The following is a 19,788-nucleotide window of genomic DNA, read 5'->3' as shown; positions in this document are numbered from 1 at the left end:
AAAGGATGGTCCTTTAAACCATTCCAGTATAATCTCCCACAGTAACCTGGCCATGTTTACTGCAGGCTGCAGAAATTGTGGCTGGACCATATACTGTTGGGGCCCAGCTCAGCTTCCCACTGCTTCCAGTCACCAGCACTGACAGCCAAGGCGCTGAAAAATCTACAGCAAATTTCAAGGAGTCCACAAACGCATTCTGTCCTGAGAGTGACCGTTACCTGACCCTGTGTCCCAAGAGTGACCATCTCCAATGTTCCCTCTAAGCTGAGCATGTGTGTGGCCTCGTAGCATTCAGGAATGTACCACACAGTACAATAAGCAGGCTTTGCACAACCAACATTCCCTTTTAGATGGGGATGAATGTGGCCATGCAACAAACGTGAATGTACAATGCTGTGCAACAAGCCACAAACAACAACGAAAAATTAGAGGGAACATTGAATGTCACACCTGACTCCATGTTCTGAGAGTCACTTTACCTGACCCTGTGGTTAGGTACAGCTGTGAAAAAGGAGAGACCAGTTTTCCTAAATATTTCTAACCTCTTATGCCTGCCAGATATCAGAAAGACCCTGGGCAGTACCCCCAATCTGTGCGTGGAACGAAGGCACTCAGGCCTCTCCAGCAACCGAGAGGTGTGTGAAAGTCGGCGGAAGACCTGGGAGCCAGAGAAGACGGTGACATCCAGCACTTTCATGATGCCAACGTGGCATCACACGCAGGACACGGACATGGAAAGCAGGAAGAAAAAGGAGAAAAATGTTTTCAAGAAGATTTTTACAAAGAAGTAACTTAAAGTTGCCTCAACCTTGGTCTCTGACTGTAACATTTAATCAGGAACTGCACAGTGCCGAGCTTCACAAGTGTGCCTACCTACAGCGAGTCAGTGTGTGTGGGAATATAACAATCTGGAATAGGTGTTTTATGTAGAAATGTGTCATTCTAAAACATAAGAAATAGGAACTAGAGAAGGCAATTCTGTCTCTCAACTCTGCTCTGTCATTCAATAAGGACACAACTGATCTACTTCAATTCCATTTCCCCGTTTTCTTTGTATCTAATACACTCAACGACTGAACATCCACAATCCTCTGGGGTAGAGAATTCAAAGACTCACAACCCTCTGAGTGAAGAAATTTCTCCTCATGTCCATCCTAAATGGCCAATCCCTTATTCTGAGACTGCCTTTTGGTTCTACATTCCCCAGAAAGGGGAAACATCCTCTAGGCATCTACCCTGAGCAACCCCATAACCTCTCATTCTTCTAAACCCCAGGGGATACAGGCCTATTCGACTCAATCTCTCTTCATAGAACAATTCCTTTTCCCAGGAAGCAGTCTAGTGAACCTCCATTACACTCCCTCTAGGACAAGTATGCCCTTCCTTAGGCAAGATGACCAAAACTGCACACATTACTCCAGGTGTAGCCTCACCAAAGCCCTAAAAAAATTGCAGTAAGAGCTCTTTACTCTTGTACTCCAATCCCTTTGTAATGAAGGCCAACATTCCATTTGCCTTCCTAATTGTTTATTGTACCTGCACATTAACTTTCTGCGATTCATGTACAAGGACACCCAGGTCCCTCTGTGTACCAACATTTTCCATTCTCTCACCATTTAGAAGATACTTTGCTTCCTTATTTTTCCTTCCAGAGTGGATAACTTCACACAATTCCACATTATATTCCATCTACCACATTCTTGCCCAAGCACTTAATCTGTTTATACCTCTCTGCAAGTCTCTTCTTCACCCCCTACTTTCCCATCTAACCTTGTATCTTTGACAAACTTAGATATATTACACTCAGTCCCTTTATCTAAGTCATTGATATAGATTGTAAATAGCTGAGGCTTGAGCACTGATCTTTGTGGTACCCTACTAGTTATAACCTGCCACTCCAAAAGTTACCCTTTTATTCCTACTCTGTGTTTTCCATTAATTAACTAATCTTCAATTCATGCTAATATATTCCCCCAATCTCCTGAGCCCTAATTTTGTGTTATGAGTACTTGCGTGACACAGTGTCAAATACGTTTTGAAAATCTAAATGTACCACATCCAGTGGCTCTCCCTTAACCATCCGGTTAATTACAACCTCAAAACTCGGATTTGTCAACAACGTTTTCCCTTTTATAAATCAATGTTAACTCTGCTTGCCATTTCAACACACCACCCTGTTCTCATGCCCACATGTCCGTCCTTGGCCTGCTGCAATGTTCCAGTGAAGCTCAACGCAAACTGGAGGAACAGCACCTCATTTTCTGACTAGGCACTTTACAGCCTGCCGGACTGAATATTGAGTTCAACAACTTTAGATCATGAACTCTCTCCTCCGTCCCCACCCCTTTTCCAATCCCCCTTTTTCCAATAATATATATATATTTTTCTTTTCCCACCTATTTCCATTATTTTTAAATGTATTTCCATCCATTGTTTATCTCTACCTTTTAGCTTATTTCAATCCCTTCCCCCCATCCCATCCCCACTAAGGCTATCTGTACCTTGCTTATCCTGCTTTCTACCCTTAATGTCACCATTAGCACATTTCTTAGCTAATATCACCACCGTTAACACCTCTTTGTCCTCTTATCAATGACATCCTTTGGCAATCTCCACCTGTCACTGGCCTTCTATCCAGGTCTACTTGTCCCACCACCCCCTTAAACCAGCTTATATTTCATCTCTTTTCTATTTTTCCTTAGTTCTGTTGAAGAGTCATACGGACTCGAAACATTAGCTGTGTTCCTCTCCGTAGATGCTGTCAGACCTGCTGAGTTTTTCCAGGTATTTTTGTTTTTGTTTTAACTCTGCTCAAATGTATTAGGTATTCTAGGTATCCTGTTACCATGTCCCTAAAAATAGAAACAGGTGCTCTTGAGTGTGTGTAAGTGTCTCACACCGGAATGGGTGTGTGGAATTGGTTTGTCAATCTGCAGTCAAGCCGAGCTTTGAACAGTCTTATACTGCAACAGGCTGTCATTGTTGTACAAAACATTTGATTCCTGCACTTAACTTTAGACCAAGAGCAGAAACTCCATTTCCATCTGATCCAGATCAATGTTACTTTGGGCAATAATTATGGTGTTTTTCCAAAACTAATAATTCATTTGCTGCTTATTGATATACTGCATTATTAATATATTGTGACTGGGGCCTGTTCTGTGTGGGCAGTTTCAAACTGGGTCAGTTCACTTTACCACATCAGGCTGGAAGTACCTTCACTGCTAATCTCCTCCAAATTTGCTGAAGCATGAGGGGAGTGATTTAATAAGCTGAGCCCTGGCCAGGAAGATGGTAACTTCATTCCCCAGTCAATGCTGTAATAACAGTTCTCAGGCCAGGGAACTGGAATTCAAACTGAGGCTGCTGATCTCCATCCACTGCTTCCTGCTGGGAAGTGAGTGTGTGAGGACTAGATTAGACCCCCATGGTTGAACAGCTAACTGCTCAGAATCTGGGCCCACGGGCGAGCAGTAGAGAAGGCTGTCTGGTGCCCAGGGATGTGTTTCTCAGTTGGGGGCTTGGGGAGAGGAAACAGTGGTAGTGATGATGACCCTTGCATGCTTTCAGCTGAGCCACCTGAGGCTGTATTTAAAAAAGTGAAGCTGGCCCTTTGTAATCTGACAAACTACAACAGATGGTCAAAGTCATTCTCTTGCTATCATTCGTATTCTAAAATTTAAAATACAAAATAAAATTGAGATTTACATGAATGTCTTGTCATATTCTATCCTCTAGCTCCCAGTGTAGGGACATCAGCTTCTGCACTCAGCTCTTGCTGAAGCCTGCATCCAACACACAGCGGCAGCAGTGTGTATCAAATACAAGATACACTGTGGAAACTCACTAAGGCTCCATCAACAGCACCTTCCAAACCCATGACCTCAGCCACCCATAAAAATAAGGACAGCTCACAAATGAGAACGCCAGCACCTGCAAGTTCTTCTCCAGGCCACACATCCTGAATTGGAACTATATCCCCATTTCTTCACTGTCTATGGGTCAAAATCCTGGAACTCCCTCCCCAACAGCACTGTGGGTGTAGCTACACCACATGGACTGCAGCGATTCAAGAAGGCAGCTCACTACCATCTTCTCAAGGGCAATTGGGGATGGCAACAAATGCTAGCCTTGTCAGCAATGCTCACATCCCAAGAATAAATTAAAAAAATCATGCCCAACCTTTAGTGGTGAGCACTTCAGTTTAAGCACTCTGTATCCAGGAACCTGTAACACACTCACCCTCTACTTGTGAAGCCCAAAGATTCAGAGGCAGGTTTCTCGGTCCCATGGTGGTTCCAACCTCTATTTGGCGTCAGCAGGTTACTGCTGTGATGACTCCCATAGTCGACTGTCCTGCCTGCTCTCCAGATAAAGAATGAGCAATTGGACGAGGTACTCGAGGTGCCTCGGGCACTCCCAAATGGGTTAAACCTTTCAGCATGTGAGGCAGGTGGGAAGGCAGTTGCCACCGAGTGTCACTGAGATGCAAAGGAGGAAATGTGCCCAAGCAGCTGCTATAACTGTTATACAAAGTGCCCAGGGTGTGAGTTGAGCAATGTTTTATTGCAGATTCCATGATCACAGCACTGAGACATTGGTATGTTCTACATTCACACCAACAGATACTGGCCAACCCCATTAAAACTTGTTCACCGACATCCAGCCGAAAATCTCACCTCCTCCCATCACAGTCCAAACCCAAGGCCAAGCTTTGATGGTTACATAGTGTGAGTGGTGTTGACATCTAAACACAACATGGGTCCATTGCATAAGGCCAGCTCTCTTCAGGTCAGTGTTGGCAAGAATCTGCTTCAGTTTCTTCAAAGGTCACTGTAATGTGACAGAAACAGTGTGAGCATGGGGTTCGTCCCTCAACTACCCAATCGCTTCCCCCCAACTCTGCACGATTCACTGACCCACTGACCCAACCTCTCCATGCCCCCACTGGCTCACTGACCCACCTAACCCTCCAGCTCACAGGCTGGCCCAATCCCCATTACCCTGCCCTCCCCACCAGCTCACTGAGTCGCCCTATCAGTACCGCCCATCCCTCCCCCCAACCAGCTCACAACTCGCACGACCACCCCCCCACCCTCAACTCCCCCAATGACCCACCCAACCATCCCCCAACGGCTGACTGACCCAACCAGCACGCAATCCCCCACCCCCTCACTTACCTGCCTATCCCCATCGGTTCACAATCCTCACACACGCACACACAATAATTAGCCCCCTCTCCCTCTCTGCCCATCACACACAATAATTAGCCCCTTCTTCCCCCAAATATACACATTAATTAACCCCCTCTCTTCTTTCCCTGACACAGAGTAATTAACCCCTCTCCCCATACAACAGGCAGGCAGGAGCAGCTGCATTGATTCAGTGCATCCAGGGCTGTTGCAGCATCACAAGTGGCGCACACGAGAATTGGGGATGGCTGATAATTCTCCTGGCCAACTGGTGTTTCCAGATTCCAGAGTTCTGGTCTGGAGTGGTTACGGAATACAGGACAAATGGCATCCTGAAGAGACTTTGTATGGGACAAATATTAAAAATATGGGACAATCTGTAATATACGGACGGTTAGTCACCCAATCCCCAAATGCACACAATCCCACCGCTCCCCCAAAGCACACATGTTCCGCCCTCCCTCCAGTACGCACACATCCCACTCTGCACAAACGCACCCTCTTAACTGCCTCTCCCGGTCAGTTAAGGGGACATATATCACTCCCATCAGTGTTGTGCGGGTGATGGTTCCATCCCACATCTTGTCAAACTGCTGCAATGACTGGCTTCTTCCGTTCTCGCCAACCGGCACAACCATACGACCACCAGGCTTCAGCTGATGCAACAACTGAGGGACAAACAGAACGAGTACAGAGTCACAGTGCCCATACCAGCTTGAGGAATAAACATAACGAGCACAAAATCACAGTGCCCGTACCAGACTGAAGGGTAAACAGAACAAGTACAAAAATCACAGTGCCTGTACTAAAACGAGTACAGAGTCATAGCGGCTGTCTCAGACTGAGGGGTTAAACAGAACGAGTACAGAGTCACAGTGCCTGTATCAGACTGAGGAGTTAAACAGAACGAGTACAGAGTCACAGTGCCTGTATCAGACTGAGGGGTTAAACAGAACGAGTACAGAGTCACAGTGCCTGTATCAGACTGAGGGGTTAAACAGAACGAGTACAGAGTCACAGTGCCTGTATCAGACTGAGGGGTTAAACAGAACGAGTACAGAGTCACAGTGCCTGTATCAGACTGAGGGGTTAAACAGAACGAGTACAGAGTCACAGTGCCTGTATCAGACTGAGGGGTTAAACAGAACGAGTACAGAGTCACAGTGCCTGTATCAGACTGAGGGGTTAAACAGAATGAGTACAGAGTCACAGTGCCTGTACTAGAATGAGTACAGAGTCACAGTGCCTGTATCAGACTGAGGGGTTAAACAGAACGAGTACAGAGTCACAGTGCCCATACCAGATCCTATCATTTCGCCTCTGCCCACATTAGACTGGATCAACTGGTGATCCTGACAGTGCCTTCCCCCCAACCCAACCACGCTCTCTGAGATGCACAACCCTGCCCCCCACTCCCCCACCGACACCGCCCCCCCTCCCCCACGCCACCCCCCATCCCACCCTGTTCTCTGAGATACATAACCCTGCCCCACGCCCACCCCACCCCACCACACAACCCGCTCTCTGGGACAAGACACCCCCAGCCCTGCTTTCTGGGGAGACCCACAACCGCACTCACTGGGACACCCCCCACCAGCCCCATTCTCCAGGACACACCCCCCCAAACCCCTGCCCTCCAACTCTGCCCTCCGGGATACACCACCCTGTTGTCTAGGCCCCCTGCAACCAATGAACTCCACTCTCCGGGACACACCCATCTCTCTCTCTCCGCCGCACCCCACCCCCCCCGCCCTTACCCGGCCCCACAAACAACTCTGCTCTCCAGGACACACCCACCCCCCAATCCTGCTCTCCAGGGCACACCATCACCCTCCCCCAACCCTGCTTTCCAGTACCCTGCCCCCCATAACCAACCAACCCCATTCTCCTGGACACACATCCCACTCCCCAGCCCCACTCTTCAGTACGCCCACAGCCCCTCAACCCCACTCCCTGGGCCGCACCGTCCCAGCCCCACTCTCTGGGCCGCACCGCCCCAACCCCACTCTCTGGGCCGCACCGCCCCAACCCCACTCTCTGGGGGACACACCCTCAACCCCACTCTCTGGGCCACACCGCCCCAACCCCACTCTCTGGGGGACACACCCTCAACCCCATTCTCTGGGATAATCCACCCACCAGCTCTTCTCTCCAGGACAATCGCCCACCCACCCAAACCCCTCTCTTTGGGACACTCGTCCTCCCCCTTCCTAAATCCCTTTTGACCCCACTCTCCAGGACACCCTTCCCTCAGCCTCACTCTCCAGTTCATTCTCTTCTTCCACCTTCATGAGTCTCCTCAAAATCCCACTGTCACCATCACTCCTCGCTTCTCCCACTGGCAGGAACCTGTTCTCAGGTACACTAAAAATGGAAGCTGCTATAAATTAATAAAGGACTCTTTTATATAATGCCTTTCACCACATCAGGATATCAACAGCACCACACATTGATGCCAATGAAGTACCCCTGAAGTATAGTCAATGCAGGAAATTCAGCAGCCAATTTGTGTACAGCAAGGTCCCACAAACAGCAATGAAATAGCCAACCAAGCAGGTTAATTTGTCCTGAGTGGTGTTGTGCTTCTTCATTGTTGTTGGAAGCTGCACTCATCAGGCCACTGGAAGGTATTCCATCATAATCCTGACTCCTGTTGGAGATGGTCATTGCCTGGCACTTGTGTGGCATGAATGTTATTTCCCTTTTAACAGCCCAAGCCTGAGTGTTATCCAGATTTTGCTGCACATGGTCACTGGCTGCTTCAATATCTGAGGAGTTGTAAATAGTACTGAGCAATCACCAGTGAACATCCCCATTTCAGACCTTATGATGGAAGGAAGGTCATTAATGAAGCAGTTGAAAATAGTTAGGCCAAGGACACTACCTTGAGGAACTCCTGCAGTGATGTCTTTGAACATTCAAAACCATCTTCCTTTGTCCTAAGTATGACTCCAACCACTGGAGAGATCTTCCCCTGATTCCTAATTACTTCTTTTTTGCTAGGGTTCCTTGATGCCACACTCGGTCAACTGTTGACTTAATGTCAAGGACAGTCACTCACAGCTCACTTCTGGAATTCAGCTCTTTTGTCCACGTTTAGACCAAAGCTGTAATGAGGTAAAGAGCCAAATGGTCCTGGCAGGACCCAAAGTGATCATCATTGAACAGCTTACTGCTGTGTAAGCACTGTTTGATAGCACTGTTGACAACACCTTCCATCACACTGCTGATTGAGAGAAGGCTGATGTGGCAGTAACTGGCCAGACTGGATTTGTTCTGCTCATTGTGGATAGGACATTCCCAGGCAATTCCTCACTTTGTTGCATAGATACCAGTATAGTACCTGATCTTGAACAGCTTGTGTTCTTTCTACTGCATGCTGCTTCCGCTGTTTAGCATGCATGTAGTCATGTGTTGTAACTTCACCAGGTTGCCACCTTATTTTTAGGTACGCCTGGTGCTACTCCTGGCATGCTGTCCTGCACTCCTCATTGAACCAGGGTTGATCCCTTGACTTAATGATAATGGTAGAGTGAGGGAAATGCCAGGCCATGAGGTTATAGATTGTGGAAGAATAAAATTCTATTGCTGATGATGGCCCACAATGCCTCAGTTTTGAATAGCTAGATATGTTCTGGTAGTACCACACAACACAATGGAGGGTGTCATCAGGATGAAGACTGAACTTGGTCTCCAAAAGGACTGTGCAGTGGTCACTCCATCAATACTGTCATGGACAGATGCATCTGCTACAGATAGATTGATGAGGATGGGGTCAAATAGATTTTTCTCTTCTTCAGTGATGGTGCTACCGAGAAGAACATTGGTGTCTCCCAACCAGAGTACACTCCATGCCCTTGCTCCCCTCTGCGCTTCTGCCCTGCTCTTCCTCCAATAGTGCCATGGGATCATTTATATCAATGAGAGGACATTTGATAAAGAGGAAAGCCGGGCCTCGATTCAATGCCCATCTGAGTGCAGGATTCCCTCAGTACTGGCACTGGAGTGTCAGCCTAGGTTTTGTGCTCAGTCTCTGAAGTGAGACTTGAACCCACAACCTTCTGCCTTGGGGGAACAAGAGTGCTGACCACAGAGCCATGGCTGCCATCTCAAAAAAAAAAATACTTTTTTAACACGCGAATTACTCCAAACATAGAACACTATGTTATATAAGTTACAACTTCCTCTGTTGGCCTTCTCAGTATCCCAATATGTTTTATGTCTTCACTAAATTCTCCACTGGAGTCAAAACACTTTCTGTTAACAAGGGTTGTGAGGTTGATACAGTTAAATTCTCCTTGCTACTTCTGGACGGTCATAGAGCATTTCTAACACAAGGTTTAGAAGATTCCAGAAACAGAGACTTGCTTACGTTCTGAGGAACTACAACTGCAGCCGCACCCACATGAATGGCATCATAGGGCGCTCCATCTGGGTACCCAAGCCGGCCATCTCCCACTGAAAGAGAAAGGTTTGTGAGGAGTGAATATTGCAACTTGTTCCATGATTTAGTCCTCTCCTGTTTCACAACAGTTGCATCAGCTCCAGTGCCCTTCTCCAAGTGGATCTAGTCAACGAGGCACTGCCCTTCACTGCCTCCTTGCCCCCTCCACATTCCTGCGACTTCTCTCCTCTCCCCCAAACCTTCCCCCATTCTTCTCACAATGACCTTACCATGTGTCCTATGTATGCGCCCCCCTTTCCCTGCATTCTCCACCCTCCCCCACACATAACACTGGCCTCTCTGGCCCTCCCCAACACACCAATCCTTCCCCCATCACATACCAATCAGTGTGAGCCGGTTCGAGCTGAGCAGTGTAGAATTGTCCGACTGCACATTGTGAATAGATTGTTCCACCAATTCCGGGATGTGATCGATTCCGACCACCATCCCTGTTGGACCCACCTGTGAATAGAGAGCAGAAGGGATGTCCAATGGTAAACATAAACTCCCAACCTCAACAATCCAGTCGTACAGCACCACATAAAATCGATTCGTCTCACACACTCTTACTGCCTAGCAGATAAAGATTCCAGCAGCTGTTGGATCAATGCTGACCACCACCCCCATTCCCGCCCCCCACCCCGCCCATCCCGCGGCTTATATCTGAGGGACAGATCCAAAGGAATAATAGGCACACTTACTCAGCTGTCCCTTCCTCAGGTGAGGGTCAAGTCTCTGAAGGTGGTGAGGCTGCTCGAATATAGATGGGTCACAAGGAACAGGTGTCCCTCCCTCACCCTGGGGAACTGAGGCTAGCTGCAGCTCTCTTCAAAGCACTTAGCCCAGACCAGATACAGAAGCTGCATGGCAGCAAGGGCCACAGAGTTCCACCAGAGGAAGGCCAAACTACACTGGTGTTTCCTCTGACCAATGATAGCCATTGTCTAGGTGACCAGCAACTTTCACTCACCATTCTGGCCATGCAGGCAGTCAGGTAGCCACTTCCTGATCCCACATCCAGAGCATGAGCCCCTTCATGCAGATGATTATTCAGACATTCCAGCGCATGTGCGTGCTGGAAACAGAGGGAAATGCAGCAAATTCAGCAACAAAACTTATACAGAGACAAAGCTGGGCTACGCTGGGAAAGGCACAGTAATACGGAATCACGGAATCACACAGTGCAGAAGAGGCCCATCGAGTCTGCACCGACATGTGAGAAACGCCTGAATTACCTACCCAATCTCATTTACCAACACTTGGCCCATAGCCTTGAATGTTATGATGTGCCAAGTGCTCATCCAGGTACTTTTTAAAGGATGTGAGGCAACCCGCCTCCACCACCGTCCCAGGCAGCACATTCCAGACTGTCACCACCCTCTGGGTAAAAAAGATTTCCTTACATCCCCCCTAAACCTCCTGCTCCTCACCTTGAACTTATGTCCACTCGGGTCCCCTTCAACTAAGGGGAACAGCTGCTCCCTATCCACCCTGTCCATGCCCCTCATAATCTTGTACACCTCGATCAGGTCGCTCCTCAGTCTTCTCTGCTCCAACGAAAACAACCCAAGTCTATCGAACCTCTTTTCATAACTTAAATGTTTCAGCCCAGGCAACATCCTGGTGAATCTCCTCTGCACACCTTCCAGTGCAATCACATCCTTCCTATAATGTGGCAACAGTACTCCAGCTGAGGCCTCACCAAGGTTCTATACAACTCCAACATGACCTCCCCACTTTTGTAATCTATGCCTCGATTGATAAAGGCACGTGTCCCAAATGCCTTTTTACACCACCCCACTAACATGCCCCTCCACCTTCAGAAATCTATGGACACAAATGCCAAGGTCCCTTTGTTCCTCAGAACTTCCTAGTGTCATGCTGTTCATTGAATACTTCCTTGTCAAATTACACCTTCCAAAGTATAACACTTCACATTTTTCAGGGTTAAATTCCATCCGCCACTTATCTGCCCATTTGACCATCCCGTCTACATCTTCCTGTAGTCCAAGACACTCAACCTCATTATTAACCACCCGGCCATTCTTTGTGTCATCCCCAAACTTACTAATCCTACCTCCCACATAGTCATCTATGTCGCTTATATAAATGACAAATAATAGGGGACTGAGCACAGATCCCTGTGGTATGCCACTGGACACTGGCTTCCAGTCACTCTGTCATCACCCTCTGTCTCATACAACTAAGCCAATTTTGAATCCACCTTATCAAATTACCCTGTATCCCATGTGCATTTGCCTTCTTTATAAGTCTCCCATGTGGGAGCTTGTCAAAGGCTTTGCTGAAATCCATATAAACTACATCAACTGCACTACCCTCATCTAAACACCCGGTCACCTACTCAAAAAATTCAATCAAATTTGTTAGGCATGACCTCCCTCTGACAAAGCTATGCTAACTATCCCTGATCAAACTTTGCCTCTCCGAGTGGATATAGATTCTCTCCTTCAGAATTTTCTCCAATAGTTTCCCTACCACTGACGTGAGACTCACTGGTCTGTAGTTCCCTGGCTTATCTCTACAACCCTTCTTAAATAGCAGAACCACATTTGCTGTTCTCCAGTCCTCTGGCACCTCCCCCATGGCCAGAGAGGAATTAAAAACTTGGGTCAGAGCCCCTGCGATCTCCTCCCTTGCCTCCCTCAGCAGTCTGGGACACAAATCATCTGGACCTGGAGATTTGTCCACTTTTAAGCCTACCAACACCTCCAATACCTTGTCACTCCCTATATCAATTTGCTTAAGAATCTTGCAGTCTCTCTCCCCGAGTTCGATACCTTCATCCTCATTCTCTTGGGTGAAGACGGATGTGAAGTATTCATTCAACACTCTAGCGATGTCCTCTGGCTCCATCCATAGATTGCCCCCTTGGTCCCTTATAGGCCCTACTCTTTCCCTGGTTATCCTCTTCCCATTGATATACTTATAGAATATCTTGGGATTTTCCCTACTTTTACCAGCCAGAGCTTTCTCATAATCCCCTCTTTGCTCTCCTAATTGCTTTCTTAAGCTCCACCCTGCACTTTCTGTACTCCACTAATGTCTCCGCTGATTTGCTTCCCTTGTACCTGCTAAAAGCCTCTCTTTTCCTTCTCATTGTAACCTGGATATCTCTGGTCATCCCTGATTCTCTGGGCTTGTTACTCCTTCCTATCACCCTAGAGGGAACATGTTGAGCTTGTACCCTCCCCATTTCCTTTTTGAACACCCCCCACTGCTCCTCTGTAGATTTCCCCACAAGTAGCTGTTCCCAGTTTACCTTAGCCAGATCTTGCCATATTTTACTAAAATCCACTCTCCCCCAATCCAAAACATTTTTTTGCAACTTGTCTATTTCTTTGTCCATAACAAACTTAAACTGTACCATGTTGTGATCGCTATCACTAAAATGCTCCCCCACCACCACCTCAGCCACCTGTCTGGCTTCATTCCTCAGAATTAGGTCCAGCACTGCGCCATCCCTTGTTGGACCCTCTACATATTGACCTAAAAAGTTCTCCTGTACACATTTAAAGAAATCCACTCCATCCAAGTCCTTAACACTATGTTTATCCCAATTAATATAGGGACAATTGAAATCACCTAATATGATTACCCTATTGTTATTGTTTTACACACCTCTGCAAATTGTGCACATACTTGCTCCTCAATTTCCTGCTGACTATCTGGGGGTCTATAATAAATACCTAACAATGTGGCTGGCCCTTTGTTATTGCTAAGCTCTACCCACAAAGCTTCATTCAAAGCCGCCTCCAAGATATCATCTCTCCTTACTGCAGTAACTGACCCCTTAAATAATAATGCAATGCCTCCTCCTCTTTTACCCCCTCCCCTGTCTCGCCTGAATATTCTATATCCCAGAATATTGAGCTGCCAATCCTGCCCCTCCCTCAACCACACCACAGTGATGGCTACTATATCACAATTCTACATGTCAATCCTCACCCTTAACTCATCCGTTTTACCTGGCATTAAATTAGCGGCCATCCAACCTTGCCTTACTCTCTTGAAACTTAATGCAGCTGTACTCCCTCTGACTTGATTGCTTTACTGTATTATGATGTATCCCTACAGTTCCAGAATCAATGACCGCAGTGGGGTTGTAGGGGAGGGTATGTGTGGTTGGTGTGGAGAGGCAGCTGCAGCTGCACACAGGGAGCCAGCACAGGTCATTCTCACTGACTCTCTTTTTCTAACTCAGTGTCTGGGTATTAGAGTATTCAGCATTATTCTGTCACATCAGGGACTCTGGCTGCAAGGCTGTTATTTAATACTATCTTGTCACCCTGGGGACCCTGACTGCAAGGCTGTCAATCAACATTACCCCAATGTCTCACAAGAGAGGCCACAGAACTGGCATTCAAAGAATAAACTGGGACAGCATTGGGAGCTCATCAAATTAGCAAAGTGTAAAGGGGACTTTATTAATATCTAACCCATCCTGTACCTGAGTGTTTTAATGGCTCAGTGTAGAATAAAAGAATAAAAAAAATAAGGTTGGGGCTGAGGTGATCTTCATAGCCACTCTCAGTGCCATGTCTAAGCTGCATTATGGGCTACAGGTATCCTTGCAGCAGACAGACCAGTTCTGCAACTGTTCTGCAGAGCTCTTGAGACACTGACAAACAACTTCCGCATATACAGTTGTTGGCTAATCTAGCTGAGGTGTCTGCCAATCTCCCTGGCACACCTTCCTTCATCCTGCAAAACCAACCATGAAATATCAGGGGATATCCAGGCCAAGCACACCTTCACTGGCTGCCTGTCACAGGAGTCCGTCAGGAAATTGTGTCAGGTATTCTGTTCATTATTCTGATATATCATGGAGGGTTGTTGAGACAATTGGAAGACAGGAAATGCTAGGTGAAGAAAAATCATCCCATTAATCACATTATACAAAAATAATGGAGTTGTTGGTTAACCACTGTAATCAATCTCCATCAATGAGTCTACAGCAGACCCAGACATGAGGTGGGGGAATCCCAGTGGTAGAGATCTTTGGGAACCATAGGGCTAAAGTCACCTGTCCCTCCCACACATGTTCCATTTACCACAGGTCAGGCCTCCAATTACTGATGTGCAGCAGCCCTAAATGGCATGAAATGCATCAGCATTGAACCAGAAGCAGGCAGCCAAATTGAACATTGTGGGCAGAAGAAAGCAGCTAAATTCTGCTGGATGCATGTTCAAAGGGGCCAAAACATTACACTCCTTTCAAGTGAAGCAGCATTTCACTTGCATTTCCCCCCAACTTAGTCTACTGCATTCGTTGCTCCCAATGTGGTCTCCTCTACATTGGAGAGACCAAACGTAAACTGGGCGACCGCTTTGCAGAACACCTGCGGTCTGTCCGCAAGAATGACCCAAACCTCCCTGTCGCTTGCCATTTTAACACTCCACCCTGCTCTCTTGCCCACATGTCTGTCCTTGGCTTGCTGCATTGTTCCAGTGAAGCCCAACACAAACTGGAGGAACAGCACCTCATCTTCCGACTAGGCATTTTACAGCCATCCGGACTGAATATTGAATTCAACAACTTTAGGTCGTGAGCTCCCTCCCCCATCCCCACCCCCTTTCTGTTTCCCCCTTCCTTTTCTTTTTTTTCCAATAAATTATATAGATTTTCCTTTTCCCACCTATTTCCATTATAAAGAAAAGAGAAAAAAAAATTTATTTTTTTTTTTTACACATCTTTTATGCTCTCCCCACCCCCACTAGAGCTATACCTTGAGTGCAATACCATCCATTCTTAATTAGCACATTCGTTTAGATAATATCACCAACTTTAACTTTAACACCTATGTGTTCTTTTGTACTATTGTTGTTGATATCTTTTGATGATCTGCTTCTATCACTGCTTGTTTGTCCCTACAACCACACCCCCACTCCACCTCTCTCTCTCTCTCTGTCTCTCTCCGCCCCCCACACACACACCTTAAACCAGCTTATATTTCAACTCTTTCTTGGACTCGAACTCAAGTTCTGTCGAAGGGTCATGAGGACTCGAAACGTCAACTCTTTTCTTCTCCGCCGATGCTGCCGGACCTGCTGAGTTTTTCCAGGTAATTCTGTTTTTGTTTTTGATTAGGATTACAGTGTTGCCTTAATTCTGCTCAAGTCTGCATTACCACTTTGAGTAGGGTTGTAATGGATTTACATCCATGTCCAAGGACAATATATGGGCTCCCTGCAGCTATTCCACTCCTGCACAGCCAGCAGAACCCATCTGATGTGTTCCTTGCAGGAATTTAGAGGCTTCATTCCTGAACATTCAGCCATTCATAGTTCAAAGTCTCTGAGCAGAAAACCCAGGTTTCCTGGTTCAGTGAGAATAACCCACAGAGCCACACACACACACACTGTCGCCACATCTTGAGCTGTTTCCCAATACAACCATTCCCTATGGATAACACATGCCTCTAATTGGGCAACATGGTAGCAAATGGGCTTCACACAGCACAGTAGAATCTGGTACAAGCTAAACAGATACACAGAGGGTTTGCTCACCACTTACCATGTGGGGTGCACTAATAGTCGCCTGGTAACCTACAGAGAAAGAAAGGGAGCCAAGGTTACAAGATATACACAAGTGATAGATTCCTGTAGATGCAGTAACACATAACCTGTGGTAGAGGTCTTGAAGTGTGACTGCATTTTCATAGATACCCCAAGGAACAAGAGCTGCAGTCTGACTGTAAACATACACACACCCTGAGGGGCAGGAACTACAGTCAGACTGTAAATATACACAAAACATCCTGAGGAATAGGAGCTGAAGTCTGATTGTTTTATACACACATATATATATATTTAAAGTCTGACTGTAAGGTTCGATTCTATTATTGCACCAAAACATAGGAACAGTACACTGATTAGAGCAGGAGCTGAATAGGAGAGGTTCGAGTTAATGGATAAGGGTGTATTACCGTTGGGAACATATAGATGCCTGTTGCGGAGGCTTACTCCCGCTGGGGTTGCCCTTCCATGTATGGTAACTGGCCCTGTATCTCACCCAAAGCAGTAAATGTCAGCCCTGGGTAAGGACTCCTCTCAACTCAATCCTGTTCACCCTAACACACACAAGTGTCCAAGCGAGAGCCCACTGGAAGAGTGGCTCTCACCTCTCAGCAATCTCACAGATTCTATGGTGCGATTGTCCGGCCCCACCAGCGGCGGGCATCATCACAGCTGGGACAGGAAAATTTGGAGGGCAGTCAAAAGTTAACTAAATTTTCCAGTAGCGCCCGCAAAATTGCCCGCCAATGGCCCAGCCGGAAAATCCCGGCCTATGTTTTGTGTCAGCCCCTCTACTGAAATCCTGCCCAGGCACATGTCAGGCCCTCTCTCTAACAATCCCCGGATCTCCTGACCCCTCAAACTCAGTTACACCAGAAGAACTGACAACTAGGTTTTATGAAGCAGGTACCCTGACTGGGAAAACCACTCACCAATAGGCTGTGGGGAATCCATGTACGAGTTAGTGCTGCAGTATAGGGCCCGGTCTGTAGCCATCATAGCCTCAAACACTCGTGGAGAGTGAATCACACCATTTTCTATAGAGAGGAGAAAAATACTGCGGGTTACTGAAGGTAATATAAGTGTTTAAAAGGCAGCTTGACAAATACATGAATAGGATGGGAATAGAGGGATACGGACCCCGGAAGTACAAAATATTTTAGTTGACGGGCAATGTGATCGACGCAGGTTTGGAGGGCCGAAGGGCCTGTTCCTGTGCTGTACTTTTCTTTGTTCTTTGTTCTTTATAACACGTGGACAGCTAAAGGGTCAGAGGTGAGAAATCAACTGGTGATGTAATAAGGTCACTCTATTATCACAGTGCACCCAAGTATCCCCATAGCCCCAAGTACTTCAAATAGACTGGAATTACAGGAATACTCACAGGGCTCTCACTGTGTTCAGATAAATGGGAAGGAGTTTGATGTCCTGCTCTCAAATTACAAACAACTGGTTAATGTACCTACACACGCTGTTTTTTCGTTGGCAGGCAAAAAACATCAGTCAATCTCAGGATAAGGCTATTCATCTGTGCCACCAGCAGGAGGGACCACGACTCACGATTGGCGTGTGGTCAGTGTGTGTGATGAGGGCCTGTGTGTGGTCACGGTGTGTGATCAGGGTCTGAGCGTGTGCTCACTCTGTGTGATCAGGGCCTGTGTGTGATCAGGGTCTGGAAATGTGCTGGCTCTGTGTGTCCAGGGACTATGTATGTGGTCATTCTGTGAGACTGGGGTCTGTGTGTGTGGTCACTCTGTGTAATCGGGTCTGTGTGTGGGGTCACTCTGTGTGATCAGGGTCTATGTGTGTTCAGAGTCTGTGTGTGTGTGTGTGTGTGTGTGTGTGGTTAGTGTTTGTGATCAGGGTCTGTGTGTGTGTGGTCACTCTGTGTGTGGTCACTCTGTGTGATCAGGGTATGTGCGTGCATGTGTGTGTACGTGTGCGTGTTTGTGAGATCAGGGTCTGTGTGTGGTCAGTGATCGTGATCAGGGTCTGTGTGTTGTGATCACTCTGTGAGATCAGGGTCTGTGTGTGGTCACTCTGTGAGATCAGGGTCTGTGTGTGTGGTCACTCTGTGAGATCAAGGTCTGTATGTGTGGTCACTCTGTGAGATCAAGGTCTGTGTGTGTGGTCACTCTGTGAGATCAGGGTCTGTGTGTGTGGTCTGTGTGTGAGATCAGGGTGTGTGTGTATGGTCACTCTTTGTGATCAGGGACTGTGTGTGGTCACTGTGTGCATATGATCAGTGTCTGTGTAACCACTGTGTGTGTGTGTATTCAGGAACTGTGTGTGTGGTCAGTGTGTTCAATTAGAGTCCATGTATGTGAGATCAGGATCTCTTTGTGGGGTCACTCTGTGTGATCAAGGTCTGGTGTGTAATCACTGTGTGACCAGGGTCTGCTTGTATGGTCAGTGTATGAGATCAGGGTCTGTGTGTGTGGTCACTCTGTTTGATCAGAGTCAGTGTATGTGTTCACTCTGTGCAAACATGGTGTGTGTGTGGTCACTGCACAATCAGGGTCTGTGTATGTGGTCACTCTTTGTCATCAAGGTGTGTGTGTATTCACTCTGTGTGTATGATCAGTGTCTGTGTAGTCACTGTGTGTGTGTATTCAAGAACTGGTCACTCTTGTGTTCGGGGTCTGTGTGTGGTGTCACTCTGTGTGATCAAGGTCTGTCTGTGTAATCACTGTGTGATCAGGGTCTGTGCGTGATCAGGCTCAGTGTGTGTGGTCACTGTGTGTGATCAGGGTCCATGTGTATGTGGTCAGTGTGTTTGATCAAAGTGCATGTATGTGGTCTGTGTGTGAAATCAGGGCCTGTGTGTGTGGTCACTCTTTGTGATCAGGGTCTGTGTGTGGTCCCTGCGTGTGTACGATCAGCATCACTTGTGTGTGATGTGTGCGTGTAATGAGGGTCTGTGCGAATGATCACTCTGTGTGATCAGCATCTGTGCATGTGGCCAGTATGGGTGATCATGGTCTGTGAGTATGGTCAATGTGCTTGATCAGGATGTGTGTGTGATCAGCTTCTGTGCGCGTGGGCACAGTACGAGATCATGGTCTGTGTGCACAGTCACTCTGAGAGATCAGGGTCTGTGTCTGAGATGACTCTGTGAGATCAGTATTGGTGTGTGCGATCAGGGTCTGGATGTGTGGTCAGTGTTTGATCAGTGTCTGTCATTGTGTGCGATCAGGGTCTGGATGTGTGGTCAGTGTTTGATCAGTGTCTGTCATTGTGTGCGATCAGGGTCTGGGTGTGTGGTCAGTGTTTGATCAGTGTCTGTCATTGTGTGCGATCAGGGTCTGGGTGTGTGGTCAGTGTTTGATCAGTGTCTGTCATTGTGTGCGATCAGGGTCTGGGTGTGTGGTCAGTGTTTGATCAGGGTCTGTGTCTGTGATCACTGTGTGTGATCGGGGTCTGGGTGTGTGGTTACTGTGTGTGATCAGGGTCTGTGTCTGTGGTCACTCTGTGCGTTCGGGGTCTGTGTGTGTGGTCACTGTGTGCGATTGGGGTCTGGATGTGTGGTCAGTGTTTGATCAGTGTCTGTCATTGTGTGCGATCAGGGTCTGGGTGTGTGGTCAGTGTTTGATCAGTGTCTGTCATTGTGTGCGA

General features: G+C 47.2%; 2 protein-coding genes across 5 annotated transcripts in view; one reads left to right on the top strand and one right to left on the bottom strand.

Annotated features, from left to right (window-relative positions):
• sptbn5 (spectrin, beta, non-erythrocytic 5) overlaps positions 1–2,216 on the top strand; it is a 283,694-nt gene extending 281,478 nt beyond the window's left edge. The window contains exon 72 of the mRNA XM_041214166.1: positions 559–2,216. Coding sequence (XP_041070100.1) covers positions 559–791 — 233 coding nt within the window. The 3' untranslated portion in view covers positions 792–2,216. The remainder of the gene's footprint in view (positions 1–558) is intronic.
• A 2,331-nt stretch (positions 2,217–4,547) lies between these two features.
• pcmtl (l-isoaspartyl protein carboxyl methyltransferase, like) overlaps positions 4,548–19,788 on the bottom strand; it is a 30,748-nt gene continuing 15,507 nt past the window's right edge. For all 4 annotated transcript variants that reach the window (XM_041215323.1, XM_041215322.1, XM_041215320.1 and 1 more), the window contains exons 3-9: positions 17,106–17,210; positions 16,172–16,203; positions 10,607–10,711; positions 9,978–10,098; positions 9,565–9,650; positions 5,691–5,860; positions 4,548–4,833 (exon numbers count right to left, since the gene is read on the bottom strand). In XM_041215323.1, coding sequence (XP_041071257.1) covers positions 4,824–4,833; positions 5,691–5,860; positions 9,565–9,650; positions 9,978–10,098; positions 10,607–10,711; positions 16,172–16,203; positions 17,106–17,210 — 629 coding nt within the window. In that variant the 3' untranslated portion in view covers positions 4,548–4,823. The remainder of the gene's footprint in view (positions 4,834–5,690; positions 5,861–9,564; positions 9,651–9,977; positions 10,099–10,606; positions 10,712–16,171; positions 16,204–17,105; positions 17,211–19,788) is intronic.

Source organism: Carcharodon carcharias, chromosome 20 (assembly GCF_017639515.1).
Source record: "Carcharodon carcharias isolate sCarCar2 chromosome 20, sCarCar2.pri, whole genome shotgun sequence".
Classification (NCBI taxonomy): Eukaryota; Metazoa; Chordata; class Chondrichthyes; order Lamniformes; family Lamnidae; genus Carcharodon; species Carcharodon carcharias.
Note: the sequence above shows the minus strand (reverse complement) of the source record. Positions and strands in the feature narration are given on the sequence as shown.